The sequence below is a fragment of the Acaromyces ingoldii genome (assembly GCF_003144295.1).
Source record: "Acaromyces ingoldii strain MCA 4198 unplaced genomic scaffold FA10scaffold_11, whole genome shotgun sequence".
In the NCBI taxonomy this organism is placed as follows: domain Eukaryota; kingdom Fungi; phylum Basidiomycota; class Exobasidiomycetes; order Exobasidiales; family Cryptobasidiaceae; genus Acaromyces; species Acaromyces ingoldii.
In genome coordinates, this window is record NW_020290257.1 from 88,802 (window position 1) to 111,824 (window position 23,023).

The 23,023-nt window shown below is 64.6% G+C and overlaps 12 protein-coding genes across 12 annotated transcripts in view; 6 read left to right on the forward strand and 6 right to left on the reverse strand.

Moving 5' to 3' along the window:
• The window catches only part of FA10DRAFT_304861 (Nop14-like protein), a 3,622-nt gene extending 3,561 nt beyond the window's left edge, over positions 1 to 61 (forward strand). Inside the window, exon 3 of the mRNA XM_025525404.1 lies at positions 1 to 61. The gene's annotated coding sequence lies outside the window, so the exon portion shown is untranslated.
• Positions 62 to 116: 55 nt separating this feature from the next.
• Positions 117 to 575, reverse strand: FA10DRAFT_270107 (hypothetical protein). Its single transcript, XM_025523000.1, has 2 exons — positions 440 to 575; positions 117 to 373 (listed from the first exon to the last, which is right to left on the reverse strand). Exons 1-2 carry the CDS (start codon positions 542 to 544, stop codon positions 173 to 175), a joined length of 306 nt encoding a protein of 101 aa, XP_025373742.1. The 5' UTR covers positions 545 to 575; the 3' UTR covers positions 117 to 172.
• A 607-nt stretch (positions 576 to 1,182) lies between these two features.
• On the forward strand, positions 1,183 to 3,990 carry FA10DRAFT_304863 (hypothetical protein). The gene is made up of 2 exons (XM_025525405.1): positions 1,183 to 1,693; positions 1,752 to 3,990. The coding sequence occupies exons 1-2, from the start codon at positions 1,244 to 1,246 to the stop codon at positions 3,963 to 3,965; spliced, it is 2,664 nt and encodes an 887-aa protein (XP_025373743.1). The 5' UTR covers positions 1,183 to 1,243; the 3' UTR covers positions 3,966 to 3,990.
• Positions 3,991 to 4,090: 100 nt separating this feature from the next.
• Positions 4,091 to 4,969, reverse strand: FA10DRAFT_304864 (hypothetical protein; the record flags this gene model as incomplete). Its single annotated transcript, XM_025525406.1, has 2 exons — positions 4,091 to 4,508; positions 4,564 to 4,969. The coding sequence occupies 2 exons, from the start codon at positions 4,967 to 4,969 to the stop codon at positions 4,189 to 4,191; spliced, it is 726 nt and encodes a 241-aa protein (XP_025373744.1). The 3' UTR covers positions 4,091 to 4,188.
• Positions 4,970 to 5,302: 333 nt separating this feature from the next.
• On the reverse strand, positions 5,303 to 6,653 carry FA10DRAFT_52773 (GroES-like protein). The gene has a single exon (XM_025525555.1). It carries the CDS (start codon positions 6,415 to 6,417, stop codon positions 5,320 to 5,322), a length of 1,098 nt encoding a protein of 365 aa, XP_025373745.1. The 5' UTR covers positions 6,418 to 6,653; the 3' UTR covers positions 5,303 to 5,319.
• Positions 6,654 to 6,667: 14 nt separating this feature from the next.
• Positions 6,668 to 7,839, forward strand: FA10DRAFT_270109 (hypothetical protein). Its single transcript, XM_025523001.1, has one exon. It carries the CDS (start codon positions 6,942 to 6,944, stop codon positions 7,581 to 7,583), a length of 642 nt encoding a protein of 213 aa, XP_025373746.1. The 5' UTR covers positions 6,668 to 6,941; the 3' UTR covers positions 7,584 to 7,839.
• Positions 7,597 to 10,071, forward strand: FA10DRAFT_263261 (hypothetical protein; the record flags this gene model as incomplete). The annotated part of the gene is made up of 4 exons (XM_025520193.1): positions 7,597 to 9,012; positions 9,102 to 9,120; positions 9,301 to 9,992; positions 10,039 to 10,071. 4 exons carry the CDS (start codon positions 7,597 to 7,599, stop codon positions 10,069 to 10,071), a joined length of 2,160 nt encoding a protein of 719 aa, XP_025373747.1.
• A 448-nt stretch (positions 10,072 to 10,519) lies between these two features.
• Positions 10,520 to 12,552, reverse strand: FA10DRAFT_282194 (tannase-domain-containing protein; the record flags this gene model as incomplete). The annotated part of the gene is made up of 4 exons (XM_025523753.1): positions 12,144 to 12,552; positions 11,681 to 12,107; positions 10,971 to 11,611; positions 10,520 to 10,912 (listed from the first exon to the last, which is right to left on the reverse strand). Exons 1-4 carry the CDS (start codon positions 12,507 to 12,509, stop codon positions 10,520 to 10,522), a joined length of 1,827 nt encoding a protein of 608 aa, XP_025373748.1. The 5' UTR covers positions 12,510 to 12,552.
• Positions 12,553 to 12,806: 254 nt separating this feature from the next.
• Positions 12,807 to 15,386, reverse strand: FA10DRAFT_270110 (hypothetical protein). Its single transcript, XM_025523002.1, has one exon. The coding sequence runs from the start codon at positions 15,242 to 15,244 to the stop codon at positions 12,893 to 12,895; it is 2,352 nt and encodes a 783-aa protein (XP_025373749.1). The 5' UTR covers positions 15,245 to 15,386; the 3' UTR covers positions 12,807 to 12,892.
• Positions 15,387 to 15,544: 158 nt separating this feature from the next.
• Positions 15,545 to 17,573, forward strand: FA10DRAFT_52813 (hypothetical protein). The gene is made up of 2 exons (XM_025525556.1): positions 15,545 to 16,644; positions 16,719 to 17,573. The coding sequence occupies exons 1-2, from the start codon at positions 15,619 to 15,621 to the stop codon at positions 17,520 to 17,522; spliced, it is 1,830 nt and encodes a 609-aa protein (XP_025373750.1). The 5' UTR covers positions 15,545 to 15,618; the 3' UTR covers positions 17,523 to 17,573.
• An 847-nt stretch (positions 17,574 to 18,420) lies between these two features.
• Positions 18,421 to 20,778, reverse strand: FA10DRAFT_52837 (hypothetical protein). The gene is made up of 4 exons (XM_025525557.1): positions 19,209 to 20,778; positions 18,968 to 19,147; positions 18,559 to 18,904; positions 18,421 to 18,499 (listed from the first exon to the last, which is right to left on the reverse strand). The coding sequence occupies exons 1-3, from the start codon at positions 20,725 to 20,727 to the stop codon at positions 18,702 to 18,704; spliced, it is 1,902 nt and encodes a 633-aa protein (XP_025373751.1). The 5' UTR covers positions 20,728 to 20,778; the 3' UTR covers positions 18,421 to 18,499; positions 18,559 to 18,701.
• Positions 20,779 to 21,190: 412 nt separating this feature from the next.
• On the forward strand, positions 21,191 to 22,896 carry FA10DRAFT_304870 (hypothetical protein). The gene is made up of 2 exons (XM_025525407.1): positions 21,191 to 21,785; positions 21,847 to 22,896. Exons 1-2 carry the CDS (start codon positions 21,259 to 21,261, stop codon positions 22,847 to 22,849), a joined length of 1,530 nt encoding a protein of 509 aa, XP_025373752.1. The 5' UTR covers positions 21,191 to 21,258; the 3' UTR covers positions 22,850 to 22,896.
• The last annotated feature ends 127 nt before the right edge of the window (positions 22,897 to 23,023 follow it).

The window sequence follows — 23,023 nt, forward strand, 5'->3', positions numbered from 1 at the left end:
AGCAGTCTTATCCATCCAGGTAGCCGTCTGTCCGTCCATCCAAGGAGCAGTCTTATCCATCCAGGTAGCCTTCTGTCCGTCCATCCAAGCAGCAGTCTTATCCATCCAAGTAGCAGTCTACTCTTCAATCATGCACTGTATCATTATCTTTTACTGCAATTGCACTCTTACATCACGACACGCTCCCCTTGGCCCACCGGTCGGCCATGATGTTGCGTTTGTGGTACACTGTCCGCATCGAGCGGTACTGGCGCACAAACGCGGCGTCGACCTCCTGCCCGTTGCTTGTCCCCGCCGCTGCTCCTGCCCCCGCTCCTGTTCCTGACCCTGCTCCTGCTCCTGATCCAGCTGCTATCCCTGCCACTTCCGCGTGCTGTTCGAGCAAAAGCCAAGGTAAGGAGTCAGATGGGGAAAGAGGGGCGCACTTGGGACAACTCACGCCGGCAGCCACGACGTCGAGCGGGAGGCCCTCGACAAAGGCACTGGCAAAGCTCTCGCTGCGGTCGTGGAGGCGCGCGGCGGACTGGCCAAGCGTCGCGAGCATGGCGGGCGGGTCGAATCGGCGCCGCGCGTCGTCCATCTCGCGCTGTGCCGCGGGCCACGCCTCGTCGCGCAGCTGGCGTGCGCGGTCGTGCAGCGCCTGCGACTCGAGCCGGAGCGCCTCGAGGGCCGGCTGCAGGGCTGCGTTGCGCGCTGCTTTTTCGGTTGACTGCGCCGTGAGCGCGTCGGTGGCGGCTCGCAGCGCACGCACCTCGGCGAGCGAGTCGACGAGCGCCTCGAATGCGTGCTCCTCGGCCGGCGGCGCAGAGGGTCCTGCTCCTGCTCCTGCTCCTGCTCCTGCGCCGGGCGTGGCAGGCGACGCATACCACGGCACCGACGGCCGCGCAGGGTCAAAGGGGCCCACCAGCTGCGCCAGCTCGGGCCGCGAGAGGTGGGCGACGCTGGGAAAGTCGCGCGTGAGCGGCGTGTCGATTGCGCTCATCGTGGCGGGTCCTCTGTCCTTTGCTTGAACGAGGCAGGAAGGCTCGCTCCGACGAGGCAGGAAGGCAAGCAGTCAGAAATCGGCGCTGAGAAAGTGGCGATGGGAGCGACGAGAGGCGGTCTGTGCGGGCCGCGAGGCACGTGGGAAATTGAGATTTTGGATTTGGATGCCCTGGTCTTGTGTTCTTCTCTTTCCCATCGCTCGACTGTTGGTTCGTTGGCCTCGCCTCGCGCTTTGTCGGAGCCGCAGACAATCAAGGACATGGACGAGGCACGGAGCCAGACGTCGGAGGCGTACGAGATGGTGTCGCACGAGGACGCGGCGTCGCCCTCGCCGCAGGCGGCCGTCGCGCGTGCCGACGACGTGTACCGCGCCTTTTTCCAGGACGACGACGAGGATGAAGCGCAGGAGGAGGACGACGAGGAAGGGACGAGGAGACACGCCTTCTTTGACGAGATCCTGGCTGCGTGCGTGGCCGACAAGAAGGAGAGGGCGCGTCTCTATCCGTCCAAGGCCAACCGACGGCTGCTCCTGTCGACGATCTACGGCAGCGCAGCGCTGGACCGCATCCAGTCCGACGCCCTTGTTCTCTACCTCGTCATGCGCCGTGGGCTCGCCCCTGCCCGGCGCTTTGCCCGTGCGGCGCGGCTGCCGAGCCACGTCTTCAGCCTGATCCGCGCCTACTGGCACCTCGACGGCGGCCGCTACCTTGTGAGATTGTCCTTGCTTCCTCTCGGCCGACACAACTGACGCAGGCCATGCATGACAGGCCGCCGTGCCCCTGCTGCCGCGCGAGCTGGACCCGGCGCAGGCAGAAAAGATCCTCGCCGTGCTCAACCCGCTCGACGGTGCGCCGTCGCCCGAGGAGGAGACAGAAAAGGCGCTGGCGATGGACCGCTTCCTCGCCCTCTGCGTGCCCTCTTCCTTGTCCTCGTCATCGTCGCTGCTCCTTCTCGACGAGCAGCTGGCGCCGGCGCGCATCGTCAGCCTGTGCCACGCGCGCGGCATCGTCGAGGCCTGGAACACCGTGCTGCGTAACGACACGCAGCAGCAGACCTCAGCGACGCGAGCCGCATGCATCGTCGCCCTCGTCCGCTTCTGCCTTGTGCCCGTCGCCAGGCGTGCAGCCGTGGATGCGCTCGTGGCCATGTGCCTCTCTCCGCGCGAGGACGCCGAGCTGGCCGATGCGCTTCTGGCTTCTGCGCCTGCACTTTCGAAGGGCAACGGTCAGGAGGCGCCACTGCCCGAGGCGGCCCGCGCCACCGCCCTCGACCTCGTCGTCGTCCGCCGCATCACCGCTGGCCGCTACGTCGATGCGCTGAGGCTCCTCGCCCGCATCGCCGCCGCCTCGACGGTCGTCACAGACAGCAAGCTGCGGCACAAGCGCCAGGCACTCGTCGCAGCCGCCAAGGCTGCCCTGACACACGTCGAGCGCAGCCTGCTCGCCATCGAGGGCGCCGCCGCCGCGCATACACTCGGCGATGGCGATGAAGACACGGGCGCACGTGACGGCGGCAGCGGCGGCGGCGACAACGACGTGCACATGGCCATGTCCTGGGAGGCTGTCCATCAGAACGGCAATGGCGACCGTGGCAACGAGAGCAGCGCCGTGCAGCCGCTGACGGCATCGCCAGCCGTGCGTGCGTCGCCGCTGCGCCAGGGCGGGCGCGGGGCGGCCGAGGCCCAGTCGGCGCTCCTTGCCGCCGTCCTGCGCGCCAGCCCACGGTCGCAATCGCGCTCGCAGTCGCAGTCGCAGTCGCCCACGCCACCGCGACCGGTGCGGACGTCTGCTTCGACGGCGGCTGCCTCTGCATCGCCACTGCGGGCCAAGTCCCGCCTCGCCTTCCGTGCCTCGCCGTCATCCTCGCCCTCTTCCTCGTCCCCTGCCGCGGCGGTGGCCTCTCCTGCGCTGCGCACCGGCCAGCGTCCCTACTCGCTCGACGACAAGAGCGCATCCACTGGAAACAAAAGCGGCATGGTCACTGCCCGCGAAAGCAGTTCATTCACCGAGAACAGCAACGACGGCGCATACATTGGCCACGGCGCCAGCCAGCAAGCCGGAGCGGCCGAGGCGCAGGCTGAGATTGACGGCGAGGCAGAGGCTGCAGCAGCAGAGACGGGGCCGTATGCGCGCCTGGCACGGCAGCTCCAGGCCCACTTCTCGGCCGCAGCGGGCAGCAGCGGGCCGCCGTCGCCATCGGACGTGCTGCAGCCGCTGCTGCGCCGGCGGGGCGCGCGAGAGAGCTCGAGCCAATCGCTGGCTGCGATGGACGTCGATGGCGGTGCGGACTCGAACAGGCAGGGAGAAGAGCCAGCGAGGGACAAGGCATCGCTGATGCAGCGCCCCGCGCGGCGCTACGAGGCCACGTACAAGATCGACAGCTCGGGCAGGCGCAGACAGGCGGAGAAGGACGACGACGGCGAGCACGACGACGGAAAGCAGGAGCAGGAGACGCCGGCCAAGGCGCGCAATACGCGGCGCACGAGAGCAGCGGGCGCGAGGAAGGGCGCGGGGAACAAGAAGAAGGAGCAGAGTGAAGGAGAACAGGCAGAAGAGGAGGAAGGACAGGACCAGCTCATGGAGCTCGCTGAGCCCCCGCGCAAGCCGGCCACAACAAGGCGGGGCAGCCCGACGAAGAAGAAGACGACGAAGAATGCGGCGACAAAGGAGCCAGCCGTGGCGGCACCTCGACGGAGCACGCGCCTCAGCAGCGCCGAGCCAGCCGCACGCACACCGCTGACTGCCTCGGCGACGCTGCCCGAGATGCGCGAGCTGAGCAGCGCGACGGCGACGGCGACGGCGACGAGCACGCGCGCAAAGGCCCGCTCCACGCGCACACGCTCTGCCTCGCCCAGCAAGCGCGCACCCGCGCAGGAGCAAGGAGCAGACGACGACGACAACAACGAAGAAGAAGAAGAGGAAGTGCCGCGGCGACGGACGCGAACGAGGAGCTCGCGCATGGACATGCCCGGCGCCTTCTGATTCTATTCAATCTATTTGTCTGCTTATTTCCCTGACTGTCTGCTTGTCTCCTGACTGTCTCTGTGTTTGTCTTGTCTCCCCTGCCTGTCTGTGTGACTGTGGCCCGTCTCTGTCCGTGTATTCGTCTCCTTGACCGTCCGTCTGACCTGCCTGTCCTCGTGTCTGTCGCTGGTGCGCCTCCCTTGAGCCTCTCTGTCTGCCGGTCTGTGTCGGAGTGGCCCCTCTAGCCTGTGCGACGCTGGAAGGCTGAGTGGCCTGGAGCTGGAGCGACACCCGCCCGCTTCGGCGCGCGCACGGCGACGGGGATCCTCGACGGTGCGCCATTAGCCCTCATCGGTGCGCCGGCGATCTTCGACGGCGGTGAATGCTTGCCTTCGTCGCCGGCGTCGTCGCTCGTGTCGTGCAGCGTGCGGCGCGACTGGCGCCGTGAGATGCGTCCGTCGATCGCCCGTCTCGCGGGCACTTTGCTCGCGATGGTTGCCGCCGCCGCCGCCGTGTAGAGCTCCTTGTACCGCTGTGCCTCGCTGCGCGCCTGCTGGTGCTCTTGTGCGAGGAGAGACGTGAGCTCACCTCAGCGAAGAGTAGCGCACCGACTCACCAGTCTCGAGGCGCTCGATGCGCGGCACGATTGCCTCGCGCAGCAGCACCGACAGCCGCACTGCGCCGCCGCCTGTGTACATGTCGCTGCTCGGCCGAGGGCGCGGCGGTGCCGGCGACGAGGACCGTGGCGACGAGTGGCCCGACGAATAGACGGTCGACGTCGGTGTCGAGCTGTACGTCGTCGAGCGATCCGACTCGGCCCGGGGTGCTGCCTGGCTCGTCCCTGTGATGTGGCCTATCTCCTCTTCGTCGCCGCCGCTCTCGCCGTCCTGGGCGCGCGACGACGAGGGCGAGGAGCAGCGCGGCGTCGACGGAGCAGGCACGGGCACGAGCACAGGCACGGGCACGGCCTCGAAGCCCAGGCTGGGGCCCAGCGCGGGGCGAGGGGGAACGGGGGCAGTCATTGGCTGTACACACACACAAAGGGACAATGGCAATGACAATGGCAATGACGAGGAGGAAGAGGGGGGACAAGGGGCCAGCGCGGCGGTGCGCCTACTCGGGCATGCCACTCTGCCTGCCTGCAGACTGGCCCTCGACGCAGCAGCAGCCGCTTCCTTTTTTTTTCCTAGAAGGAGCGAAGCAGAGTGATGATGCCGTCATGCCACAGAACACGGTAGCGGTGTTAAAATTGGGGTTACAGGGGCAGAAAAAGAGAGAGAGAGGGAGGAAGAGTTACGACGAGTGCGAGAGGGCAGGGGAGCGCGCAATGGGAAAATAGAACAGAGAGGACGAGTGTGGCTCGTGGCTCGCCTTACGCGGACAGCACGACCTTTTCGCCGCTGACCTTGCCCTGCTCGAGGAGGGCAAGGGCGGGGACGAGTGCGTCGAGGCCGCTGCCCTCGCGCCGGAGCCGGTTGCCGCGCACCTGGCCCGTCGCCCAGAGGTGGGCAAAGAGGCCGTCGGCGGTGAAGCGCTCGATGAAGGCCTTGTCGGCCTGCACCTGCGCCTCGCCAAAGGCTGCTTTACCGTAGCTAAAGGCGTGGCCGAGGCAGGTGTAGATGAGCGTGTGCTCGATGGCGACGACGCCCGGGCGCAGCGCCTGCGCGTCGGCCTCGGGCTTGAGCAGGACGACGACCTTGCCGCTGTCGATGGACGCGCCCAGCGAGCGCACCGCCAGGCTCTGGGTGCCGCGCTCCGAGATGCAGTCGAGGGCGAGGCGCAGGTCGGGGTGCTTGGACGCAATCGTCTGCGGCGTCGCTGCGTCGGCGTAGTCGTACACCTCGGCGGCGCCCATGTCGCGCACGAGGTCGTGGTTGCGCGGCGAGGCCGTCGTCACGACGTAGCAGCCCGCCGCACGGGCCAGCTGGATCGCCCACTGGCCCACGGCCGTCGAGCCGGCCCAGACGAGGACCTTTTTCGCACCGTCCACGGCCGGCAGTGACGTCGCCGACGCCGACGGCAGCTCGAGTGCCAGGCGCTGGAAGAGGGCCTGGGCAGCTGTGTAGCCGGCGATGCCCACCGTGGCGCCCGTCAGGCTGTCGACGGCAGGCGGCAGCGACACGACGAGGTCCGCGTCCGTCTTGACGTACTCGGCAAAGCTGCCCCGGTCGGTGTACTTGCCGCCGTGGACCATGCCTGCGACACGGTCGCCGACCTTGACGCTGGATTTCTGGTTGCCCGCGGCGGCAGCGGCCGCGACGACGGTGCCGCTAAAGTCGCAGCCGATGATCTGGCCAGGCGGCGCGACGACCTTGATGTGCTTCCAGTCCGTCGGGTTCAGCGACCACGCCTCGACGCGGACCAGGATCTCGTCGGGCGACGGCTTGGGCACGGGCACGTCGGTGTGCACCGACGCCGTGTGGTCTGCGTCGGAGACGAGTGCCTTCATCGTCGTGGGGATGGCCGTCATTTCAGTGTTGGCTGTTTCGCTTTTGTGAGTGTGACTTTCGTTCGTCAAGGGCTGGAAAGGAAGCAGCGGGACTTGGGCAGCGATTGGAGTCCGGCAGTGGTTGGAGTCGGGCAGCGATTGAGGCGAGCAGCGTTGGGAGTCGAGAAGGAAGTGGGTGGAGCTAAAGATGGAGTTAAGCTAGTTGTGGCTCGACTACGGCCGAAGTGGAGGAATGGTTCGTCGTCGCTCGACCGCGCTCGGGCTGCTGCTTCAAACAGCTGGCCGCTCGCAGGACACTACTGGTTCTGCTGCTGAGGCGGTATGGCGCATTGATCGACACTTGGATCTCATGTTCCGGCGATCAGATAGGAAGTCTGGCGGGGCAAGAAAGAAACTAGGACGTCGCTCGAGCAAGGGAGGCGCGCTCGAGTGAGCGAGCAAGCAAGCAGACAGCGGAGCCGGGACGGGTCTACGAGGCCTCTTCAGCGTCCGTCTCCAACGCGAGACGGTCCTCCTGTCCGTTAAGATAGCCGGAAACCAGGGATATGGACGGGCGCAGCGAGCGGACGACAAAGGCCCCTGCTTCGTCTCACGGGCCTCTCTCCGCCATCCTATCTCCGCTGTTTCCGTCGCTGTGTGCGCATAGTCGAGTGTGCTCTAGCAGCGGTGAGCGCCACTCTCAGAAAGCACATGCGTCCTTCAGTCTTCCGTCAAGCCGCTGGAGATGTGACAAAAGAGAGATGCATTCTCGAAAGCATAATACACTGCGATCACCCGAGTGCCCCGCCTCGAAAAAGGCGGCGGGAGAGGGAGGAGCTTGGAATGAGCGACGAGCTTTAAACTCGCGTGCGTCTCTCACCCCAGCCCGCTCTCCGGCCGCGCTCCGGGCGCCCGGGTCACCTGGAGATTTTTCGGAGGGCGCGCGCGCGCGCGTCCCATCGAAACAAATAGTCAGGAGTGGAGCCGGAACGGAAGTCGAGACGAGCAAGACACAGGAACAGGACAGGCGAGTGGGGGGAGGAGCAGCAGAGGAGAGAGAGGACCGAGGTCAAAAAGAAGCTTTTGGATGTGTCCCCCCGGATCATTCGCCCTATCGCCCATCCCATCTATCTCCCCTGCATTCACTCGGGCGATCTCCCTCTTCTTCGCTTCGCTTTTCCCCTTCTGACAGTGGGCCCCTCTCATAGAACAGCCACCAGGATGAAGGAGCTCAAGTCGATCCTCGTCGGCACCTTCAACACGCCCGAGCTCTTCCACCTCGTCTTTGACCCGCACACCGAGTCGCTCGCCGTGTCTGCCGTCTTTCCCGCACACGGCAACCACTCCTGGCTCGCGCTTGGCCCGCCCAGGGACGGCGGCCATCGGAACCTGTATGCGACGGCGTGGACCGACCCGACGAGTGTGGCCGCCTACCGCGTGGTGGATCAGGGGTTAACACAGGGGCAGGGGCAGGGGCAGGGGCAGGGCGGGCTCGAGCTCACGCTGCAGAACACGGCCCCGACGCGCGCACGGAGCGGGTACGTGGCCGTCGGAAAGCAGCCCGCCGACGTCCTCTACACCGTCGGTGGGCCAACGGGCGAGGTGCTGCGTCTCAACGAGACCGACGGCCGCTTCCGAGAGGGGGGCGATGCCACGCTCCAGTACCTTGACTTTATCCACGGCCACGTCCAGCGGGCCGGCGGGGCGGGCCAGACAAACGGCCACGCAGGCACGAACGGCACCAATGGCCTCGAGAACGGCAAGACGATGGACTTTGGCGGCCTCCGCAACGGCTCCCACTCCATCGACCTCTCGCCCGACGGGACACTGGCCTACGTCGCCGACATTGGCCGCAACGCCTTCTTTGTCTACGAGGTCGATGGCCACGACGGCGCACTTCGGCTCGCCGAGAAAAAGGCCTCGCCGCGCAGCGACGACGGCCCGCGCCACGTCTGGCCCCACCACGGCGGCCGCGTCGTCTATGTGCTGCAGGAGCACAGCTGCGCCGTCGACGTCTTTGAGGTCGTCGCTGGGCCAGCGAAAGCAGCAGTAAACGGGACAGGGGCAGCAGCAGCAGCAGCAGCAGCAGCAGCAAACGGGAAAGCAGAGGAGAGCGGCGCGGTGCATCTGGAGCTGCGGCAGAGCGTGCGCATCATTCCCGACGAGCTCGACCAGAAGCTCTTCTGGGCCGACGAGGTGCGCACCTCGGCCCCGCAGGACGCCCGCTTCCTCCTCGCCTCGACCCGCGGCCTCGAGCCGGGCACGCTCGGCTATGTCGCCCTCTTTGAGCTCGACGAGCAGGGCTACATCCGCAATGTCCCGCTGACGACCTCCAAGTCCACGTCGGGCGCAGGGTCATCATCAGCAGTGCCGCACCGGTCAAAGTGGAGCGACATCCTCCAGACGCCCACCTCGGGCGGCTGGGCAAACGCCGTGGAGCCGTGCTACGAGCTGCTGGGCACAAACGGCCGCAGCGACGTGTATGCGGCCCTGACGGACAGCGAGAAGGGCCTCGTCATGATGCTCAAGGTCGAGCGCGCGAGCGCAGGAGCAGCAGCGGGTAAAGCCTCGCTCAGGGAGGTCGCGCGCGTCAAGCTGGGCATGTACAAGGACCAGGTCAGAGGCGCGGCGACGGCAGTATGGCTGTAGACGGATTCAGTCCCTGTAGACGGTCTCGTGCTTTTTTAATTGCCTTATTTCAGCGAGGTGTGTGTGTGTGTGTGCAGTCCAGCGTGAGCGAACAAGGTGAGCATTGCAAGGGGACCATTGCAAGATCAGAGGCAAGGCGAGAGAAGGAATGCGAGAGGAAAGCCAGTCAAGAGAAGGAATGCGATCATCGTATTAACGAGACGGGAAAAAGAAGTGTTCGGGAAAAGGAAGTGTTCGAAGGGAAAAGGAAGGACTCGAAAGACAATTCAAACACAGCGAAAGGACTGGTGCGATCGGCCATCGCCGCCTTGGAAGATCGCCCGTTTGGGATGGGGACAGAGCTTGCGGGTGAAGCGGACGCCCAGCACGTGGCTCTCGGCAGAAGAGGGGATGGGCCTGCCGATGGACGAGGCCGAGTCGGCCTTGCTGGGCGATGCTGCGTCGTCGGACGAGGACCCCTTGGGTTTCTGGACCTTGTTGTAGGCTGCTGCGACGAGGTCGTCGGGTGCGATGCCCCGCTCGGCCCAGGCGACCATGGCGAGAATCATGTCGTGCTTGGTGTCGAAGCGCAGGGGGCGGTTGCCCGGGTCCTTTTGCGTGACGCCACCAAAGTGCCATGCGCCGGGCCCGTCGCGGCAGTGGTGCATGCCGGGCACTTCGTAGAAGCGGACACCGTTCTGGACAGCAGCGCTGCCCGTGTCCCGCTGGACGGCACGGTAGTAGTCGACCGTCGTCGCCGCACTGATGACGGGGTCGGCGAGACCATGGTAGACGAGGAGCTTAGCGCCGTTGTTGAGAAAGGGCTTGAGATCCGTCTTGGCGCTGTTGACGTTGGCGTGGTCCTCCTGTCTGCCGCGCACGACGTCGGCCCATGTGTAGTCTTTGAACGGGTTGAGGGACCGATTGAGCGACGCGCGCCCCTGCACGCCGAGCTGCAGCCACTGGTCGGCCTTCTTCTGTGCACCCGTGTAGGTGCCGGCGCCCGACTCGACGCCTGGCGGATAGGCGGCATAGACGAACTTGCCATCGATTGTCGTGGGCGAGTAGAAGCGCCGCAAATTGGCCAGCTGTGCGGGCGTGAGGCACGTCTGGCTTGCTGTTGTGGTTGCTGTCGTTGTCTTTTTGTTCGTCCCCTGGCTCGTCTTGAGCTCGTTGGTCTCGTCGAGTGCAGTCTGTCTTCTGGTGAGTTTCTGCTGCTTCGGTGTCGTCTCTGGCTGCGAAGTAGTGTTCAGCTCGATTGGCTGTGTATGCGCTGCTAGTGAAGCAGAAACGCCCGCATCAGTGCAGAGTAGCTTGGAGAAGTCGGGCCGGCAGCGGAACGGGTCGCTGAGGACGCCGTCCTTGACGCCATCGAGTGCGTCGCATGCCCCGAGGATGAGTTCCTGCACCTGGTCGTACAGAAAGTCGCGGGAAAAAAAGCCGTCGCCGGCAAAGGACTTGTTGAAGACGCTCTGCTGGTGCAGCTGGCCCAGGTTCATCTAATGGGGATCTTCTGTCAGCCAATTGCCTCGACGAGAGAGAGAGAGACACTCACGTCGCTGAAGCGCAGCGTGGGTGCTCCGGCGAGGACACCGTCATAGTCGAGCGGCATGTCCTGCACCGCGGCCAGCGCGCGTCCGCCGCCGTTGCTGCACCCCGCATGGTAGCTTCTCAGCCGGCCCGTTCGCTCGTTGCGCACGCCGATGCCTTGCTGCGACTTCTGCATGCCCAGTTGGCCGTAGAAGGCCTCGACGACGTCCTCGGCCAGTGTGCGCGTCACGTGGTGGGCGCGGGTGGACCAGTCGAGGAGCGTGTCGTCGTGCTGGGAGCCATTGACCCAGGTCGAGGAGCCGGCCGTGGCAAAGTGGCCGAGATTGGAGCCGGCGACGGCAAAGCGGTAGCGCGACATCTGCTTGCAACCAGTCAGCTGCTCGTCATAGCAATTCAGTTGAGATAATGCAACCCACCATCTGCTTGAGATCAGCAAGGGGCACGAAGCCGCGCTGCGCACCGTTGCCCATCTCGAGCAGCCGTCCGTTCCAGCCGCCGTGGCGGACGCCAAAGACGTCTTCGCCGGCGATGGCCCCGCTGGCTGCACCGTTGCGTGCACGCCGCTGCTTCCCCGTTGCTGCGTTTGCGTCGGCTGGCTTCACGTCGGCTGGCTTTACGTCGTCTGGCTTCGTCTCTGACGGCTTGTTTTCAGAAGGCTTGCTTTCTGACGGCTTGTTTTCTGGCGGTTTGCTCTCAGGCGGCTTGGTCTTGGTGAGTGTCTTTTCCGAAGGCTTTGTCTCGGTCAGTGTCTTTTCCGCAGGCTTGGTCTCGGTCGATGTCTTCTCTGAAGTTTTGTTCTCGGTCAGCGTCTCGGCTGACGGCTTGGTCTCTGACTGCTTGGTGCCCAGAAGCGTCTCCTCGGTCAACTTGTTCGTCTCCGCTTTGTTCTTATGCTTCTTCTCCTTGTGCCCCGTCATTGACTCAGCGTCGGTCTTGTCGCCCTGTGGGGGCTGCTTGATGACTACGCCTCCCTTGTCAAAGGTAAGCCCCGTCGTTGCAGACGGGTGGTCCGTCTGGTTGATGGCCGCCACGGGCATCGAGCGGTTCTCCGCCAGCGCTGTGCCAGTGTGTATGCGTGAAAGTCAGTATAAGCACGGCGGCCCTCAAAAGCAGCATCGTCACCCACGCATCCAGACCTCAGACAGGACCCTTGTCAAGGCAGATGACTGGGTAAAAGCACCGAAGCGGCAAAAGGCAGGCAGGCCGCCGCTGGGCCCATTGTGGACGATGCGTTTGTTCGTCTGGTAGCCGTAGCCGCCCTCCTGCGTCAGGTCCACGTCGGGCCCCACGCTGGCCAGGATGGCGCCCACGTCGACGTCGGCGGGGATCGTGCCCGCGGGGTAGGTGCTGCTGAGGAGCTCCAGCGACGGGTTGGAACCCTGTGGGTAGTACTGGCTGAAGGCGAGCTGGAGCGTGCGGCCGTCGCGCGGCTTGAATGTCGTCGCGAGGGCAAGACAGCGCTGCGATGCCTCAGGCGAGTCGCGCAGCACGCCCGCCTCCTCCTCCTCGTCTTCCCCTCCTTCTTCTTCGTCGGTCTCTTCTTCGTTGCTGTACTTATCATGGTGATGGTGGTGACGGTGATGACTCACCACCACCTTGGAGAGACGTGTTGGAGAAGCAGATCGGCCACCGTCAGTCTGCGACAAGACCGCATTCGCACCCAGCGCTCCCTCATTCGCGACGCCCAGCGGAGCCTGGAGCTTTGACTTGTGATAGCTCAGCCCCTGTCCCTGTTCTTGTCCCTGGCTCTGGTTCGTGCTGGCCTGCTGATCGGCCAGGAGAGGCTGCGCAAGGGTCAGCGCGGCCGCGCCGACGCAGAGGATGCGTACCAGTCTCATGCGCCTCCGTCTAAAGGCAAAGCCAATGGTGGTGTTTGTTGCCCCAGGCGACAGGACGAAGACACTGGCAAGAATAGCAGCCATCTGAGGAAAAAGGAGGAGGGGGCAAGCCGCCATCTGCTCAGATCTCCGTGCATCGCTGTGCAGACGCCCTGTCGCCGCCTTGACCTTCGATTTTATTTGTACTGCATATGAACAAGTGCGCAAATTTGATGCGATGGGGTGGGCGCGGAGCTCTGATGGGCAGCGGCCCGTCCGAAATACTGCCGTACCACTAGCAAAGGAAGTGGAATGGGAGGGCAGGGGGCCTGTGCGCCGCCAAGGCTCTCCCCGTCGCCAGACGGTCGCCGCCGTCGGCAACTCTCAAGGCCGCTGTCATCACACTATCAGATCTACTACTGTACTGTACGTACACATGATACAGATGTCCATTGCCCGTTGCGTTCTTCACAGGAGATTAGCGAGTGTGTTATAGAGTGGGGTATGGGGGGTATGTCAAATCACGACTGCGCGGGCAGGCCCTCGAGGGGCGCGTTGGAGTTGGACGAGAGGCGGACCCAGCTGGCGAGGGTGCCGCCCCACCCACGGCTGCCGTCGCCGTTGCCCGGGTTCTGGCCCGGGTTCTGGCTCTCGGTCGCAGGCATCGGCGGTGATGTCGGTCCAGTGGTGATTGTCGCCGCCGCCGCCGCCGCCGTCGATGGCGCATTTACTGCTGCTGCCATCGACGGCGCTGCAGGCGACGGTGCCGCGGTGGCCGACGCCGACGACAGCAGGGCGGCATTGAGCTTGCTGAGGGGCGACTGGAGGAACGACGCGGGCGCGGCGGCGTCGAGCTTGTCCTGGCGGTCCTGCTCGTTGAGGCGCTTGAGTGCACCGAGGGCGCCTCGCCGTCGCTCGCCCGTGCTGGCGTCCACGTGGGTGCCTGCTTCGTCGCGTCGCCGCCGAGCAGTGGTCTCATCGTCGTCGTCGTCGTCGTCGTGCGACGTAAAGAGGCCGAGGGCGGCGGCGTCGGAGGCGAGGTAGCTGCCGCTGGCGCCGCGCGGTCGACGGTGGCAGTAGGCGAGCCCGGGCGAGGGGTGGTCGCGCTCAGCGGCACTGCTGCTGCTGTTGGCGCCCGTGCTGGCAAATGACGACTGGCTCCAGCGCTGACGCAGGGCCGACGCGGGGCGGTGCTGCTGCTGCTCCAGCGCGGCGGCGGCGTCTTCACTGGCAAGGCTCTTGGCCGGCGTGGGGGGTGTCGTGACGATCGAGGCTGTCGTCGCCGTCGCCGTCGCTGCTGTGCCTGTCGTCGTGCCACTGTGGCCACCGAGAAGCGCAGACAGGGCGCCCGAGGCCCGGCTGGCGCTGCCCAGCTCAGCGCCGGTCGAGGGCGGCCGCGAGGGCACTGCGCTGCTGCTGTTGCTGTTCAAGTTGCTGTTCACGTTGCTGCTCCCGTCGTCGCTGCTGATGCCGCCGCTGATGCCGCTGCTGCTGCTCATCGCCGTCGTCGGGGCCGTGACGGCGAGCGAGACGGCTGGGCTGGCCAGCTGCGGCCGCTTCGCCGGCGGCCGCGACGGCAGCGGCTGCTCCTCTTCTGCATCGCCCTCGCCCTCGGCCTCCTCGTGGATGACGGCACTCGCCGCACTGGCGTCGCGGCTGTGCACGGGCGCGTGGGCCTGCGACGATGACTGGCGGAGCATGCGCTCGAGGCGCTTGGCTGCGCTCTTGCCAATCGTCGCATTGTCGTCCTTTGCCTCGACGATGCCCCGCGTCGATGCGTCGCTCGAGAGCGCAGCCGTGGGCAGCGTCTGTGCCTGCGTCTGCGTGCTTGTCTGCCCCTGCCCAAGCCCCTGCCCAAGCCCCAGCGACGGCCGGCGCCAGTGCTGCTGCTGCTGCGCGGACTGTGTATGCAGCAGAGATGGCCGCTGGAATGGAGGCGACGACGACGACTGCTGCAGCACCGCCTCGAGGCGCTTGTTGGCCGCCTCGATCCACCGCAGCTTCGTCTGGTGCAGCTCGACGTCGCGGTGGAGCTCGGCCTCGCGGGCCTGGAGCTGCACCTCGAGGCTCGACTGGGCCGCGCGCAGCCGCGCCAGGTCGGCGCGCGAGGCCATCGTCGACAGCAGCAGCGAGTTGGCCGTCGTGAGGGCGAGCATCGTCGTCGACAGCGCCGCATCCAGCGCCGCCTCGGTCCCCGGCGACGGCGGCCGGTCCTCTTCTTCCTCTTCCTCTTCCTCGTCCTCGTCACCATGGCCGAGACCGTGATGATCACCGTGACTGTGACCATCACCGTGACCATGACTCAGCCGGTGGTGCTGGTGGTACGGCGGCGGCATCGCCTTGAGTCCGTCGTCGTCGTTGAAGGAGCAGTCGGACGAGTGCGCCGTCGTGTCGGCCGTCCAGACGGACCATCTCTGTTGTTGGTTTTGCTGCTGTTGCTGTTGTTGTTGTTGTTGTTGCTGCTGTTGCTGCAGCAATAAATGCTGTGATGGCGGCGCCTTCGACGGGGGAGCAAGCGACGGCCGAAGCTGAGCCACGTCGGCGAGCCTCGGCCGCGACCTCCGGTGGCCCATGGCGCCGCGCGTGCCGCTCATCCGGGGCGAGTTGGCAGGCGAAGACGAGGAAAAGGAGGCACTCGACGACGACGGCGACGGGTCCCGGTTGCCGCGCCAGTCGTCGATGTATTCGACGAGCGCACCCGACTGCTGCTGCTGCGATGGCCTCCTCATTCGCCCGTACGGCACATCGTCGTCGTCGTCAAAGACCGTCTTGACCCGCGTCGAGCCTGGCTGCGACGGCGTCTTTCGCTGTGCAGCGTCGAGGCTGGTGCGCCGCGACGAGCGCGACGACCGAATCGTCGCCTGCGGGTCCATGGCTGGCGTGGATGTCGATGTTCTACCACTCTCAGTCTCACTCTCGAGGGGCCATGTTGGCGGTGGCGGGGGATCGTGCCCACTCAGGAGGTCGCGCGCCCGTCAGACGCAATCGAGGGCCGTTGTTGTGTTGCATGCAGCCTCTACCACTTTTCGGCCTATTATTCTCGTCGCTCGCTCCCCCTCGCTCAGTCATGGCATGACACATCCGATGGAACCCCTGAACAGGGCACTGGAAAAGCCACGTGGAGGGACGCGCGCACGCACGCGCATTCGCAATATCCCATCTGATCTTATCAATCAGCGTTGGCTGCATGGCCCGCCTGAACCACTGAGGGAGGCTAACACTACTACCACCACTACACTCAGACGACATGCACCGGCTCACGACTCTGTCCCGCGGCGGCTCCAGCACCGCATGGACCCGGAGCGTCGTCGGCGGGGCTAGCAGCAGTAGCACCCCGGCATCGGCGCCGTACTCGCGATTGGCCGGCGCTGCCTCCACATCGGCGTCGTCGTCGTCGTCGTCGTCATCGCCACATGCCTTATCGCCGTGTATTGGCAGCAGCAGCAGCCGCACAGGCGCACGGCGCGGGTATGCCGTGCCCGTCAACACCAAGACGAGCGTCGACCACCTCCTGGGCGTCGCGCCACCGATGCCGCCGCGGCCGCAGCCGCAGGACGAGGCGGGCGACAGCAGCAGCGCGGTGCCCAATGCCCTCGTCGGCACCGCGCGTTCGCCCAATCCAAACGACCTCTCGGACCTGCTGCGTGGCGGAGACGGCAGTGGCAGTTCATCACGCGGGAATGGGGGCGTCGTCACGCGGAGACCGGGCACGGCGCTGCCGACCGAGGACCTCGACATGCTGTTCGGGCAGCAGCAGCGCGAGAACCGGCAGAGGCAGGAGGAGCGAGGGGAGCAGAAGCAAGGCGAGGAAGAGGCAGCGCAGCAGCAGCAGCAGCAGCAGCAGCAGCCCGTCAATCGGGAGCAGCCGCACGCCATCGATGCGCTCTACGGGCGCAACGACCTCGACGAGCGCATCCTCGCTGCTGCCCGCGCCGTGCACCACGGCTGCCTCTCGCTCGACGTCGGCTCGCTGCTCGAGCTGCATGACGCCCAGGCCGGCTACCAGCTCTCAGTCGAGGTGCCGTACGAGAGCCGGCCAAAGGAGGGCCGCCGTGTGCCCGTGACGAGCGCGGCGTCGAGCGACGACGAGGCGGGTGCCCAGGCAGCCATCGACGACGGCGTTGTTCTGATTGCCTACGTCGCCGGCCTCGAGGGCAAGCGCGGCCAGGAGCGCATTTCCGTCTGCTCCGGTTTCGCCGTCGAGGGCGGCGATCGCCTCGGTGAAGGCGAGGGCAAGGGCAAGGGCGCGCTGATTGTCACGTGCGCGCATACAGTGAGTGTTCCATCTCCACCACGGTAGATCCTCGGTGACGGTGGTAGTAATGCTGACGCATACATGGGCCACAGCTGCGCGCCTCGATGCCTGCAGCCTCGCCAGAAGGCACCGGCAGCGCCTCGGCCGCGCTTGCCATCACGCGCTCCGGCCACATCTACCCCATCGTCTCGCTCCTCTCGAGCATGCCCCATTCGGACCTCGTCCTGCTCCAGCTGAGCGAGACGCCGTCGTCGACTGCCATCGCTGGGCTGCCGTCTGCGGCAACAGGCCCGCACCGCGTGCGCACCCTGCCCTTGAACCCGTATCCGGCCGAGGTCGGCTCCGAGCTCTGCGTCAGCAGCTTCTGGGGCTGGGAGGACGACTCGGGCTCGACGCTGCCGGCCTTTGAGTTTGATGCCTCGGCCGAGTCGTCGTCGTCAGCAGGAGCAGGAGCAGGGGCAGCAGGAGCATCGGCGTCGACTGCACTGCGCATCGCCTCGTCGCCCCTGCCGCCGCCGCCGGGCCGGGATGCGGCGACGGTGCGGCGGGAGCGCGACGACGCCGTGCGCTCGCGCTGGGGCCGCGCCCGCCTCGTCGAGTACCGCGACAGCGCCGGCAAAGAGGCCCGCGCCGGCACCTACGACGAGCTGTCGCAGATGGACTTCAAGCTGCTCCACGACAGCGTCCACAACCCGCCTGCGCTCGCCGACCGCCTGGCCAATTTCCCGCCGCCGGGCAGCAGCGGCGGGCCCATCGTCGATGCGGCCAGCGGCAGCGTCGTCGGCGTCACGCGCGGCAGCAGAATGAGCCAGCTGCAGGGCAAGCGCGGCGACGGCGTCCCTGCCGAGCGCGTCTTTTTCTTCTTTGCCCTCCCAGGCCTGGGCCGGACCCGCTGAGCGAGGTACCGAATCAGAGACAGAGACAGAGACCAGCACCCAGTGTCAAGAGATCTCTTTCATTGTCCAATCTATAGAATGTTTGCCATTGTCTTCTTTCTCTCAATCAGCAGTCAGATCGACTGTCTCTTTGCGTCTGCCTCCTGTCCTCGGTTGCTGCATGTCGTGTGTAGAGTGTTTGCCAAGTGTTGATGCGCCCCCCTCAGCCCTGTTCCTCTCCCGCCAGCGACGCAATCGCAATTTCAAGTCTGGAGAAATGATCAAGACGAAATGTCAATTTTCGGACGGTGGAAAGAGGCTACGAACTCACGCTCGTTTGCAATCTGCGACTCGGTGGAGAGGCTCCTCCGCAGAGTCTGTGGCGTCTTTTGCCGCGATCCGCAGCTCCTTCTTCAGAAATCCGACCAGTTGACCCAGCGTACTCCTGTATTTGCAGCTGCCTAGCTGGAGAGTGGTTTGAAAACAAGTGTGTCAGGACTTAATTACGAGACTGATGAGGGTAAAGGCAAGCACACCGTAGGCGACTTCCACGTCAAGGGGCACCTCGTATAGACAGCCTTGACTTCCTTGGCCTCTTCTTTCGTCATGTCGGCTGTCTTCTCCTTAAAGCGCCTCGCTGCAGCAGCGAGTGTCTCGACGCGGTTGTTCTTGTTGGCTTTCCAAAGCTCCTCTGCCATCAATTTGGCCAGCTCGACGGCCTTGGCATGTCCCTTCAGTCCCTGATTCCTCTTTTCGAGCTCCGCCAGCTGCTTGACCCTGGGATGGGGAAAGGAGAGAATGTCCAAGACGTCGTTCTCGGTACAGAGCCCGCAGCGGAAAGATGTGCGTCTGCAATAAATGTTGAGCTCCTTTTTGTGCAGTTGAAAGACGCCATTGCTGGACACGATGAGGTCTGCTAGGTCGTTGATGTCCCTGCCAAGAAACGGGCTTGATTAAGGATCCTCATCCTCCTGTGACCGAAGTGCTCTTTCTCACCACTGCAGCAAAAAGATGTTAGGCAGTGGAAACAGATGAGGAGAGTAGGGGTTATACGCACTGCTACTCCATGCTCGAGGACAATGAGGTCGTCGATCGGCACTTCGCTGAGCCTTCTTCCACTTCCAGGACTCATTTCATTGCGATACACGCCAAACCTCAGCTCGCTGGCCCTGTCAAACGACCTGTTGTGCTCGCATGTATTCACACAGAGGTATCGGAGCTGGACCATGGCTGCGTCGCTGACAACAAAGAAGTCATTTTCGGTTCTGTTGATTCCCGGTCCGTCGGCCACCTCGCATACGGCCACAATCTGTCACGGGTGTCATCATCTTCGTCGATGCAATATCTTTGCATTACTGCTGTAGTCCCTCTCGCCTCTATATTTACCCTCATCTTCCCTCCGACTGCAGAGGCAGCAGAAGAAAAGTGTGAGTAAAAAAGCCACTCAAGACACATAATGGACCCACATTCTCTGTGCTCGCTGTTTGGATCGCTCGTTGCGTATGCGATAGCTTCGCTCCACTCTTCAGCCAGGTAGATGCCGCTGCCGTGGTGGCAACCGTGGGCCATCATGGTTGTGTGTGAAAGGTTTTTGAGGTTCGTACGAAGGATCGAATGCCAGTTGGACAGCGCCGACCCGTGGAAGGCTGCAGATGGAGAGCTTATAGCTTGAGCAGCAGAGAAAGTAGGAAGACAAGTAAACCTCACCGTAGAAGGAGCCATGCTTGGCCACAAGGGCTGCAAAGGCGGCGTCGTGCTCCCGGGTTGAGTTGTAGACGCGGAAAAAGAGGTGATCATAGGTCAATTCCGCGCCTTTAATGGCGAGACGATCCTTGTCAAGCACTTCTACGATGTGAGCCTTGTTAGTGGCAAGTGTCCAGCGGAGCACGCGCTTCTGTTCGCTTGTCAATGTCTCTGTCAGCGCTGCCTTGCAAAGATCCTTGCTTGCAGGCACCGAGTCAAGCGTGACGGCCACGTCGGAGGCACACATGGGCGTGACCCCATCGCCTGACAGTGGTAGGTTGGGCATCACCCCTGGCTGTTGATCGTAGTGGCGGGCTGCGGCAGCGGTCGTGACGATGAGGAGATCTTCGACCCGTGAGCGGCCAAGCTGCGAGAGCGAGGCACCAATGCCCAGATTCTCGAGCTGATAGCGGCAGAGGGCGCCGTCGCACGCCGTGGGCTTGAGTCCGGGCCAGACGAGCTTCGCGTCGCACTGTATGCAGTAGCAGCCGCTGTTGGCCATGCGGTCGACGAGGATATCGTAGACGTCGGCGAGGAGGGATTCGGTCTTGCACCTCCAGCGCCCTTCGAAGACCTTGTTTGCGACATTGACGAGCTGGGCACCGAGTACGAAGTCATGGTCGGGCGCCGCAGTCGATGTGGTTTGGCAGAGTGGCCTGGAAGTGAGCCTGGCCTCGACGAGGGGCGGTGCTGAGTCGCGCCGGAAGCCCGCTCGGCAGTCGAGCACGACAGACAGAGAGGTGTCTTGAGCGTCCCTAGGCAGCCCGCAGGCGTCGCGCGCAACCGGGTACATGACCTCGACATCGAGGTGGAAGGTGACGCGGCGTGCGACGAGGTCGATGCGCTCCTCGCCGTGCCCGGCCTGGGCGTGCAGCACGGCCTGCTCCAGAATCTCGTCCGAGGCTAGGTCGATGCGAATGCCCTCGTCACTGTCTCCTTCCTCGCCAACACCGACATTGTCTCTTTCGTCGTCATCCGTATCATCTATCTCGATGACGACTGGAGTACTCTTGGAACCATCTCTTGACGACACCGAGCTGGACGTCTGCTTCCGAGGGTCTTCTCTCCTCGCCTTCTTTGTCGAACGTGCGGGTGACGTCGGTCGTAGTGTCTTCTTTGATAGTGAGGATGATGGTGATGAGGGCGATGAGAATGAGGGCGACGGAGATGGAAGAACACGTTCGGCTGGCCTGCTGCGCTTCTGACCTGTCTTGTTGGGCCGCCATTTCATGGCCGGGACCGAAGCTGACCCTTGCTTCCGTTGCACAGTTCTGGTAGGTGGCGGCGAGGCAGGCTGGGCAGGCTGGGCAATTTGACTTAGCTGGACTGACTGAGAAGGCTGATGACGCTTGGCGCTGGATGAGCTTTCTGCTTCGGCCAAGCTCATCGTGCTCACGATGCGCTCGGTGAGGGCAGGGCCACTGGCAGTGCGCTCGGCTGTCATCAGTCTGCTCGACACGGTGCCCATCAGCTGGAGAGCCATGTCCTGCCGCGGACGACTCCGTGGTCTGCTCTGTACTGCACGATATGTAGGTTCAGGCAAAAGTCAAGCCCATCTCTGGTCAATCTGCAGCGGCACTCGCAGCCCTGGCGATGGAGCGTGGCTCGTGCATGGCCGCCCGCGCGGCCGGCCGAGAGCAAGACTACAGCAGCAGTAGTAGTAGTAGTGACGTACTGTAGTGACTCTTCAGAAAGAGGTGAGGGTGAGGGTGAGCCGGTCAGGACACCATGCTGCTTCAAGCTGGCTCCTGCTATTACAGACATCATACGGCTGCTCTTTCCACCGTGGCATGGCTCTGGCGTCTGCCCCATCGCACCGTGACTGCCTCCCAGGGCGCTAGTGTTTGGGCGCCATGCCGAGCCGGCTGGACAGCCTTAATTCTGCGGCCACGTGGGTTTTAAATTGGAAGCTCAGCCGCCCGCCGTCGTCACACGCTCGAGCCGCCCGCCTGGCTGCCTCGTGCTTCTCGATCATTGTCCCCCCCGGTCGTGCACGACGCCGCGCTACGCAACAATGATGGACCCCTTTACGCTGTTCTTTGGCGTGCTCATAGCCGCCGTCGTCCTCGGCATCTCCATCATGCTCAGCATCGCCATCTCGCAGCCCTTTTCGGGCGCCCTCGTCCGGCTGCGCGCCAACTACCTCCCCAAGGCCGTCTCGCTGGACAATGTGCTCGAGGACGGCGAGCAGGGTGCCACGGCCGGCGTCTCGCCCCGGGCCATCTCGGGCTACTTTTTGCGGCAGCGCCAGTCGGCGGCCAAGATCGGGCCCGTCGTGTCGGGCATCGTCGCCATGCTCATCCGCACCAAGCGCCTCGAGGGCTGGGCGGGCCTGTACAAGGGCGCGGGGCCCGAGCTCGCCCAGCTCTTCCTTATCGGCCTCGTCACCTATGTCGGCTTCAGCGTCAGCGTGCTCAGTGTCGGTGGCAGCCCCTACCGTGCCGCACCGAGCGGGCCGGGCCAGTTTGGCTTCTGGAGCAACCTCGTCTTCATGTTCTGGGTCGCCTTTGTCGCCCTTCCCCTCAACGTCATCACATACCGGTGTGTTTTCCTAGCTGCTTCTTTCTTACTTTACATGAGCTGACCGGACCGTGGACACCAGAACAATTGTCCACCCAAAGATGCTCCCACTCACGACGCCGCGCAGCAACCTGCGCCAGCTCCTCTCCCACGCCGAGTACACGCAGCCCTGGCGCCTCTACTTCGTGCCCGGCCTGCTGGCCGCGACGCTGTGCCACGTCGCCTGGATCGGCCTGGCCACGCGCATCGTGCGCCACTTGACCGTGCCCAGCTGGGGCGGCCTCCCGCCCTCGACGCCGGCCTCGCCCGACGACGACGGCTATTCGGGCCCTTCGAGCGAGACGCTGGCCGTGTCGCCGTTTGGCATGGCCGTCTTTCTCACCTGGTGCGTCCTGAGCGTCGTCGTGCTCAGCCCGCTCGAGTGCGTCATGGTCCGCCTCTCGGTGCAGCGGCCCGACCGCCAGCAGCCGCTGCACCTGGCGTATGCGCGCGCGGGCCAGGCCAACGGCAGCAGCCCTGCGCCGTACAACAACCAGGCCCAGGTTGCACAGCAGGCGCCTGCTAGTGGTGCTGCCCCCAATGGCCAGGCCGCATACACTGACGAGGCACCCGCTGACGACAGTGCAGAGCCGGCTCCTCGGCCGAGCTTTGCCATCGAGGATGAAGACGACGACGAGGCCGACGAGGCACAGCAGGGGGCAGCGAAAGCCGCCAAGCCATCTGACGCTGACGGGCAACCTCCCCGTCAGGAGCAGGCCCCGACAGCCCGACCTCCAGCCCAGGACAGCCACCGGGTGCTGGGTTCATCGGCGGCCACACCACCCCCACCGCAGAGGCCAGGCACCTATCTGCCAGACATGTCGGAGCCCTCGGAGCCCGTGATTGCGCTGCGGCCCTGCGACGAGCCGAGAAACGCCGCCGATGCGGCCGAGGTGGAAGCGCAGGGCTTTGGCGCGCCCGTCGTCGAGCGCTACACGGGCCTCGTCGACTGCATCAACAAGCTCGTCGACGAGGAGGGCATCGAGGCCCTCTACCGGGGCGCCTGGGTCACCCTCCTCGGCGTCCTCGCTGCCAACTTTAGCTGATTGTTCTTCTATACATATTCTCCTCCTTCAAGAGCAACAATTCGTATAGCAATTACTACTACTGCTTGTGTGACGGAGAGAGAGAGAGAGAAAAGAAGAAGGAGCCCCAGCTTGTTTCACTTGACTGTGGAGGCCGCGACGGCGGGATCACTCACGTGCCAAAACGCGAGCCCC